The following is a 10127-nucleotide window of genomic DNA, read 5'->3' as shown; positions in this document are numbered from 1 at the left end:
ACTCTAAAACAGTGGTGGGCAAAACTAACACATGTTTAAAATTTGAGTGTGTGCGTAGCAGAGAAAAACAATGATAGCAGAGAATTCACTGAGCGAAAAAAACGTATTTTTTTATTTCATTTTTCGTTAATTCAAAAGTTTCAATGGGCACTAAAATTAAGTATTTTATTTTAAAAAAAGCTTTGCTAGCAACATTTCTTAAACAAATGAAAAACTACGCTTCCCTATCTATATTGAAGAAGAAAACCATGAAGAAAACTTTTTCCAACCCAATTTTTGTGAAAATTTTTCGAAGTGGTACAATTTTGATTTTTAGTTTGGGCTGTCAAATGAATCAAAATGAGGGCAAATGAGAGAGCTTCTTAAAAAAAATTTGAGAGTGCTTACACTATCAGTGTGCCGGCAGCGCTGCGGCAAAATTTCCTACCCTATACTCGCGTGCTATGTAAAATGAGAGTTTGCCCACCACTGCTCTAAAAACACCAAAGTTATTCCATTTCCGATCAATCAGTTATTTTCCGTTATTTCAAATACGTATTTTTAATAAGGAACGTGGTAATGAGTGGAAATTTTAATTTTTCTTTGATATATAAACATCTATCTAACAGACTAGAAAACAGAAATGCATTTAGCTTTATTCATTTAGCTAAAAAATTATACTAAGTTAAATTATTTTTTATTTGACCTGAAAATAAAAATAGAAACAAAATGACTAATCTTTATCCAAATTTACTAGTGTAGCAAAATAGACCATGAAATGTTTTCAGTTAGAATATTATGTTGCGTTACCATGGTTTTTCAAAACTGCAGCACACATTTTTTAGGATGCCCCACAAATGCTCAATAGGGTTTAAATCGGGTGACTGAGCTGACCAATCCATAAAGTCGATTTAATTGTCCTAAAATCAATTTAAAATAAATATCCACTTTAAAGGCATTCAAATATTCCTCTTCGGCATATGTTAACATAACGTCCTGCATTATGTTTTACATAGTCTGTAGAACACATATTGCCTTGTACCCAATAAAGTGGATCAACACCTGAAGCAGAGAAACATCCCCATAGCATTATATTGCCGCCTCCTTGTTTGATTGTCTTTTTTTGTTTATTTGGGATCGAATGCTGTGTTTTTTGGGCGTCTAACATGGGATCTACCATCAGATCCAACAAATCAATCTTTGTCTCATACGACCAAAGGATGTTTTTCCAGTTCTGGCGGGTCTTTTGGTTTTTGGTAAAGCAGAGTCGCCTTTCGATATGCCTCATGCTCATAAAAGGAACTCTTCCCACTGAATGCTCTTTCAAACCACGCTCAATTAGTCTGTTGCGAATGGTGTGACTCGTTACGGTTGCGTTTAGTTTTTTAGATCCTTTGAAAAAAGGAAAGGCTCCTTCTTCGACTTCCTTATAAGGGTCGTGTCAAATTTCGTGGATTTTGCTCCATTTCTGCCAAGTTTTTCCTGTTTATCTGTTTATCATTCCAATAGTTTGACAATTCGTCCCAACGATTGGGCTTCTGCTTTTAATGTGAGGATTAGATTCCTCTCTACTGCGGTGCAATGTGCTCCACGACCCATTTTCAAGCTTTTAATTCTACCAAATACCATACCATTTCTACCAAGTAGCATTTCTACCAAATACCATTTCCGATCGTTCAGTTATATGGCAGTTATAAGACATAGTCGACAGATCGTTATGAAATAGGTCGCATAAACTGACCAAATATATACTCTGTACTAGCTTTCCAGCTTTCTATCTTCAAAAACACGAAAGTTGGGTCATTTCCGATCGTTCAGTTATAAGGCAGCTATAGGATATAGTCCTTATAGGCCGATCCTTATTAAATCTGGCATGTCGTGTTATTTTGCCAAAATAAGCTCTCCTGTAAAATTTGAACTCTATATCCAACTCTATATCTATCCAACTTAGGCTGGATCCTACCCTAGTTTATTTTTATTTGATAACAGTTTTTTTAGAATTGCATAATTAAAATTTTTTACATTTGACACTTTTAATCATCGAAACTAGAGGAAAGGAGAAAATTGGCTGCCAACTCTTCATTCTTTTCGCAGGCAAAGTAAGCTTGCAACACAAGTGCTTCTGGAAATCCGAGCGCTTTTAGCTGTTAAAATAATCAAAAATCAAATAGTTATATATATCATTAAACACAGATATTTATATTTATATGTACCCTTTCTATTGCTTCTTGATCTTGTGAATTTAAACTGATAGTAGCGACGCCAGGTTGTTCAAAGCCATCATTTCCTCCAGTTTGATTTTCTCTTAATTCATTTGTTCCAAGGCGTTGCGCCGCTACGGCTCCCTCTAATTCTGATGAGAATACACGACGGCGTCGGTTAGAGGAAGTGCGAGGAACGGCGTCTCCTGTTCCTGATTCACTTTCAATAGGTTGATTAAGCATATTTAAAAAAGCATCCTGATTCTCCGAAATGAGTTGCAAGAGAGCTGGGTTTGTTTGACCAATCTATATAAGAAAAATTGCTACTATATATAAAACAACATAAACACAATTTAATGTCTCTTACCTGCTGCAGAACATCATGTAAAAGTTGCGGATTTTCATATATTAATGAGCGCAACTGAAGAAATTGTGGCTGGCTACGCATAAATTCAAAGGGATCTAAGAAATTAAAAAAAAAAAAAACATTTAAAACAAGCAAAGTAACAAGTCGGGTGTGTCAAAAAGTATAAAACAATTAATTTACCGTAAACGTTCAGGTATAATAACAAAAATATGTATAAAAAAAATGTCTTGCAGTAGGTATATTATATTTTATAGCTTTACCTGAGAGACTAGTTTGCATAGAAACAGACAGACGGACATGCTCATATGAACTCAGGAGGTGATCCTGATCAAGAATATATATACTGTATAGGGTAGGAGATGCCTCCTTCAATGCATTGCATTTTGACCAAAATTATAATACTCTCTGCAAGGGTATAAAATATAATATTTAAATTTCACGGTTAAGTGTAGTTTCGAGTTGAATCAGTTTTTTCCTGATTTAATTTATTCAATTTATTTTAAGTGTGTTGTGAAGTTTTAATACCGAGTGTGCTTAACGGTTCACTGTTTTTACAACCTACAGGTCCGATTCGTCACATATGTATGTGTGTATATGTGACATTATTCATTAGTTTATAAGGAGAAAATATTTTGTAAAATTACCTAATGAGAAACCAGCTGACTGCCCGATATAAGTTTCGGGTACATTTTGCGTACCAGGTTGTGCTGAACTGGGATTCGTAGATTCTTCTTCAACATTAAATATGTTTTCCTCTTCCTCAGGTATGCCATTAACTAAGTATTCCACTGCTCTTTCTGGATTATTAAAACTTGCTGACATTGCCCGTTCTACATGCTCACGTGGATAGCCCATTTCAACCATTGATCGAACCGTTTGGGTGTAATCGTCGCCCATTAGTAAATTTGATTCGGCGCGTGATTGTAACGACGCATTTTCCAATTCAACGACTAAATCGTTACTCTGTATCGTTGCATTAGTAGAAGAAGCGGTGGTAAAAGATGGATTAGTAGAACCACAAAAAGTTTTTGTACTTTCTGAACTTTCTAAAGGTAACGTATGTGTATTTGGAAAGCACGTTTGATTTTTATCCGCTTCCTTAATGCGCGTTTGACATGTTGAACTTGCTGTATCTCGGGTCAGCATTACCACAACAAACTTCTTTTCGTCAACATTATATGAGCTAATAGTATGATCATCCACCAATATAACACCTGCATAAATTAGTTTTTGCTTTTCAACAATATACTCGGAACCGCGAGCATCGAATATTTTCATTTTCAATTCCAACACCTGAAAAGGATTTTAATAAAATATGTAATTTTTATTAAACTTTATATATAATCACATGTGCGCTAAATATTAGTCAAATGGGACAATTTTTTGGTTTTGCGTCAGAAAATAAATCATATGCAGCGGAAAGTAAACCAAAATGCGTAAAAATTTATTAAACTCGTCAATTTGTTCCCTCAGTAAACTTTAATTAATACTAATATCCATGTAAATATTCCAATAATAAGTTATTTATATTTATACCCCTGCATAAAGTATTATAATTTTGGGTCAAAAGTGTGAAAAGCAGTGAAGGATACATCTCCGACACTCTGAAGCAGTGGTCGGCACTCAATACATTGATATGATTTTAATGCATTAGTATTAGTAAGGAACAGCAGAAAGTAGGCTGCAAGTTTGTCATTTTATACGTTCTACACTGTGTGTGAGCGGCTGAAATCGGGCAGAGAAATTTCCTTGGGAATCGGCAATCAACATCATATAGCTGTCATATAACTGAACTATCGGAAATGGTATTTAACAAAAATTTGGTATTTTAGAGTTCGAATTTTGGGACTTTTCTTTTCTTTTCTTTATTTTAATTTTTGTTTATACCCTTGCAGAGGGTATTATAATTTTGGTCAAATATGTGCAACGTAGTGAAGGAGACATCTCCGACCCTATAAAGTATATATATTCTTGATCAGGATCACTTCCTGTGTTGATATGAGCATGTCCGTCTGTCTGTTTCTACGCAAACTAGTCTCTCAGTTTTAAAGCTATCGACTTGAAACTTTGCACACGCCCTTCTTTCCTTAGCACGCAGTGTAGAAGTCGGAACGGCCCGGATCGGCCGACTATATCCTATAGCTGCCATATAACTGATTGATCGGAAATGGTATTACTTTGGTGTTTTTAGAGTAAGAGATTTTACATGAGCGCTATTTTTGGCAAAATAATACGACATGCCAAATTTCGTAAGGATCGGCCGACTTTATCCTATAGCTGCCATATAACTGAACGATCGGAAATGACCCAACTTTCGTGTTTTTTAAGATAGAATGCTGGTACAGATTATATTTTTGGTCAGTTGATCCGACCTACCAAATTTCATAAAGATCGGCCGACTATATCCTATAGCTGCCATATAACAGAACGATCGGAAATGGTTTTTGGTAGAAATACCAACTTTGGTATGTTTGAAGATAGAAGTTTGGGACTCTTTTTAGATTTTGTATTGTAATAAATTGGATTATATATTCATATTCCCATAAGGATCGGCCAACTATATCCGATGTTTGCGATTTATATCCGGTTTTAACTGCAAGGGTATATAAACTTCGGCTGCGCCCGAAGTTAGCTTTCCTTTCTTGTTTAAGGTACTTTTAGGTACATATAATACATTAAGGTACGTTTCTAGGTGAATGTGACTTCAAGTTTTTCACAAGCCGTCTGTTTCTAATTGTGAGACTAGTAACTGATTCCTGCAAGTTCCTTTTTGAGCTCCTCCGATTATAGGAATGGGTTTTTTTAGTAAAAAAAAAAAAACCTCCTCCGAAAACACTTTTTTTAGTAAGTACTGCTTTGTCTGAGAAATGTCCCTTAATGTTTTCCCCTCATTCTTTAGGTTTTTCGTTTAATATCTCTTTCTTCAGCAGTGCAATGCAATCCGCGACCCATTTGGATATAAAATACCAGTTTGTTCCTGAATTTGGACGAAATGTTTAGTTTTGCGACAATATTACATTAAAATAACTGAATTATACCTTTGTTTTAAACAAAAAACGAGACTAAGCTGAAGTTTCGGAGTAATTTGGTAGTGTTTCTGTCGGGTTAGGCAGCAACACAGCGGTCTAATGTTTATGTTTAAGTATGTTAATATAATGTTTAGTGTAATGTTTATTTATTAGGCTTAAGGATGTACAAATAGCTTTGATCGCAAGACGACCCTCTCTCGGCCGCTCGACTCAACGGTCTTTGTTTAGAAAGTTTTAACTCGCAGTGTCTAGGTCGGGCCGCCCTCTCCATTATCGAGAGCTTTAGCTTCGCAGTGACCAGTCGGGCCGCAGCAATAAACATCTATAACGTTTTAAATTATATAAATTCGTCTTTTATTTACGGCATTAAAAAATGTCAATTTCTCAATTTCAACCAGTTTCTATTTTTTTTCCAGCAAAAAAAAAAGTGGAAACAAATTAGGAATTTTCGCCACAAATAAAGGCAAAAAGGATTTAAAAAGGGCTGCAGAATAAAGTTCAGATATCACTTATGTGTGTACTTTTAGTTTTAAGCCGTTTCCTACATACTTAACGGTCGGGTTAAATGTGCAGAAATGTGAAGATAGAGAGTGAACGACTACAATACTTGCTAAATATTTTAGTATAAATAAATGTAGTAAATATTGTATATATGCATATTAAGCATTTTGATAAATTGTTTATAAATTGAAAAATAGATTATTATAATATTTCCCCCTCGTGGATTAAGACCTTGTCGTGGTTAGGGGCTAAAGATGTGGGGATTCATAATAAATATCCCGGAAACCAGCATAAATCGTTTTAACTAGTTTATGGCAAAAAATGTCTAATGTCTAAAAATGGAGAGTCATATCCAAAAAATCTATTTTTTCAATAACAAATTTATTGATTTTAACGAAAACTTAGAGAAGTCTCAGATATGGGTTTGTCAGCTTTGGGATGTAGTCGGGCCGTTCCGCCCTAAACTGACGCTTGATCGGTAGTTGATTTTTTAAAAAAGTGATCCTGATCAAGAAAAAGGTCAGAGATCAAGAGGTAGAAAAATATTGCAGTTTGAAAACATTACCATTTGAAAATACTTCACCAATTTGAAATACTTTGTAGATTCCAATTTAAAATTTTTAACACTTTTTTTGCTTTATAAAAATTGACATGGTTTAATCTAATATAACCATTTCGTAGGTATGTATAACCAGAGAGATATGTAACCATTTTTTTTTATATAAATATTGTAATTTCATATATTTTTATGTCATTTAACCGCATATGTAGATATGAACATAAATATATAAAACATAAGATATTTGATGTACATATGTACATTCATTGGGCTATAGTTTCTTCTGTTCCCATGTATGTAAGTGCATATGTATATATGCAAATATATAAAAATAAATATATATGAATGTGCATATCTAAATGTGTTTCGTCCGTTTCCCTTAAAGCTGCTTATTAATTTGTATTTTCAAATCGTACGTCATTGCTTCGAAAAATATTTTATTTATTTACACATTTATACAAAGCTTAAAAACGACAGAATATACAAAAAATAAATATTTTTATGTACATATGCAATGTGTATCGTATTCAAGCACTTACTGTTTTTTCAGCATCAAAATCAATAGTAAACGTCTGCTGCTGAAGATTTTTTATTGTGATAATCATGGTTAGCTGCTTTCTTTCTATTTAAATTTATAAAATGAAAACTCGATAGCATTCCATTCAAATATTAAATTTTTCATCCAAGTCGTCATGAAAGTGACGAATAATCGAGCCAAACACGATTAATTTAATCAAATCCGCTAAGTTAACGTCAATATGAATTATTAAAATTTGGAACGGTGTTAAATTATGGGCTAGTACTCAGATCGAATAACATTTTTGCCGAGTAAATACATTTTTTGTTTGCAGTGTGAACGCTATTTTTAAGTTAAAAATATATTTAATGTCCCTCCTAAAATTGATTTGAATTTACAAATAGACATTGTAGGAAAAAAAGCAGATTTAAATAGGTCTTCCATTGTGTAACTCACAACGTGACTTTGGCAAGCATTTTATTGAATTTCTGCATTATTACAACAAAAAAGGTTATAAAAATTTTAATCTTTTCGCTAGGAACCTGTAAAATGTTGGGATCTCCATGTAAATTTCTGGTATTTTTCATTTTTTTTTTTTTAAATACGGGTTGGCGAAAAGACCCTGTCATAAACTCTCTCTGTCCAAACCAGTGGAGGGCAAACTCAAACGCAGCGCTGCGGGACACTGACAGTGTGAGCGCTCTCATTTTATTTTAGAAGCTCCCTCATTTGCTCTTATTTTGACTATTTGACAGCCCAAACTTAATGCCTAGTACTCCGACGAAGAAAATCCGCTGTAACACGTGTTACTGCGGCCAAACTCCATATAAAAAAACGGTGTGAAAAAAGGAAGAAGAAGAAATTGTAGCCTCCTAGATTTTGCCGGTACTCTAACGACGAGAACGATGGCTGTCAAATTAAATGGCGTTGCCGGATCAAAATAATAAAAAAGCTGATCTCGGGGTGTAAAAATAATTCATTTAATTTATTTTGACACCCCACATATTGAAAGAGCGAAAATTGAACGAGAAGTATTAGAGAGAGAGAGAGAGAAAGAGAACAGCTGTTCAGTATTACCCTTTTCCTTAATATTTTTGGTTACCCTAGCTCGGTAGCCAAATAAAAAGCGATTTCGCTATCACACGTGCTACAGCGGATTTTCGTCGTCAGAGGCTTTAAGTTTGGGCTTAAAAATCAATATGTTTCAACTGAGAAAAATTTCCTCAGAAATTGGGTTGGAAAAAGTTTTCTCCATAGAAAACATAGATAGGGAAGCGTAGTCTTTCTTTTGTTTAAGAACTAAAGTAAAAATAAACTAAAGGTTGAAGTAAAATACACTATGTTAACGGATTTGTCGCATATAATTATATTTGAAATTTTTTGAAGTTGTTTCGATTTGAATTGTATTTGTGGTTGTTAGTCTCTAAATTGACTTTAAGATAGCTTAGGGCGGAGCGGGAGCGAAAACTTTTGTTTAATTTGGTTTTCAGTGTCACAGGGCAGGCTTAACAGTTTGACAATTTAAAAGTCAACAATTCAATTGGGGAGCCAGAGGAGAGTCGACCGCCGCCGCCAAACTATAAATCTCTTGTGGGAGACATGGCATGGAGAGATTGCCGAGTTATTACCATAAGGCAACTTTTAGTCCGACAATCTCTCCAAAGTGAGAGTACATAGCGGGAGAAGGCGGATGACAGGATGATTCGATGATTCCAAGGATTGACTCGGCGGCATGGCACCGGGTCTCCCTCACTGCAGTCAGGGCCGAGAACAAATTGGGAAGTACAGACATCCATCGCAGTCGTATAATAATAATTAGATACCACAGGTACATGCTACTTGGGTATCACTTTGTCGGGTTCCAGGGCTGGGGAGAACATGACTCGCAGGGGGTGGCAGCTCTCTCAGATTACATAGAAGAAGAAGCATTCCAAAAGTGTTACAATTTGCGACAAAAGAAACACAAAATGACGATGAAAACATTTAGTCAGGACATGGCGACATGGACATAGGAGAACATTAAACCATGGTCCCTTTCATAACATTAAAGGTCTGAGGACGCATCAAGGGACATGTAAAAAATGGCAGATAAGTATTCTATGTTTACATTCTTCTTCTTCTAATGGTTTCTTTCTTGCAGCTAAAGTTCCAGAGTAAATTCAAGTCAAGTTGGATTTGAAAAAGTGCCCCCCCCCCTTAGCCTATTAATAACTGACCCAGCTTATGGTCCCCATACCAAGCCATGGGTACTGCGGGACAAAAGAGCCAAAATCCAAGTGAGTACACGCATTATGAAATTCATGTTTGTGCCCCACTGAATTTGAGAAAATTTAGCAGGTTAAAAAATTTTGAACTTCCCGAGATCCCGCAGTCACGAATTCAGGAGTGCCAGGACCTGGATTTTTTTTTGTTCAGCGCCAAGCCAGAGTCACCAAGGGACTGTTGGCCAACTTTCAGGTGAGTAGTCAGGATTTAAGATCAACTTTCCTGCAGCGCTGAAATTCCGAAATTTCAGGTTGTTTACGTGAGGGGCCGTTGTGCCACTCAGCTGAACTTAAGAGCGCATCCGCGCTGAAAAGCGCACCCGCGCTTAAAAGCTCATCCGTGCTGAAGAGCGAATCCGCGCTCACCCCTCTATGCATTTGCCTCTCTCGTCGGCCGTCGTCGATCGGCCAATCTGGTTTATATTTACGTTTAGCGTTTATGCTTTCTAAGTTAAGTTCAGTATCCAATGTAAGCAGCCCAATAAAGCTGAACGCGTTTCTTTTGTAAATTTAACGAAGACGCCCCCGACTTTTTATTTCAACTTTACTCCTGGAACCTTTTGCGGCAACAACGCTCCCCTACAAACATTTGGTCCTTCGAGCCGGATTATTCCTGGATTTTCTTCTGCCAGCAGTTCCCGGCATTGTTCCGCCAAAAGATAAGACATTTTTCCGTCTTCTCTCTGCCGGTCTTCAGCAGTGGTCCGAAC

General features: G+C 35.8%; 1 protein-coding gene and 1 long non-coding RNA gene across 2 annotated transcripts; one reads left to right on the top strand and one right to left on the bottom strand.

Moving 5' to 3' along the window:
• Nucleotides 1-1910: 1910 nt before the first annotated feature.
• Nucleotides 1911-7368, bottom strand: Rad23 (UV excision repair protein Rad23). The gene is made up of 5 exons (XM_043213618.2): nt 7176-7368; nt 3192-3840; nt 2548-2642; nt 2193-2486; nt 1911-2123 (listed from the first exon to the last, which is right to left on the bottom strand). The coding sequence occupies exons 1-5, from the start codon at nt 7239-7241 to the stop codon at nt 2013-2015; spliced, it is 1215 nt and encodes a 404-aa protein (XP_043069553.1). The 5' UTR covers nt 7242-7368; the 3' UTR covers nt 1911-2012.
• Nucleotides 6456-9872, top strand: LOC138926811 (uncharacterized). The gene is made up of 4 exons (XR_011443489.1): nt 6456-6758; nt 8644-9429; nt 9488-9610; nt 9669-9872. It is a non-coding gene; the product is annotated as an uncharacterized lncRNA (long non-coding RNA).
• The last annotated feature ends 255 nt before the right edge of the window (nt 9873-10127 follow it).

Source organism: Drosophila bipectinata, chromosome 4 (assembly GCF_030179905.1).
Source record: "Drosophila bipectinata strain 14024-0381.07 chromosome 4, DbipHiC1v2, whole genome shotgun sequence".
NCBI classification, from domain to species: Eukaryota; Metazoa; Arthropoda; class Insecta; order Diptera; family Drosophilidae; genus Drosophila; species Drosophila bipectinata.
Note: the sequence above shows the minus strand (reverse complement) of the source record. Positions and strands in the feature narration are given on the sequence as shown.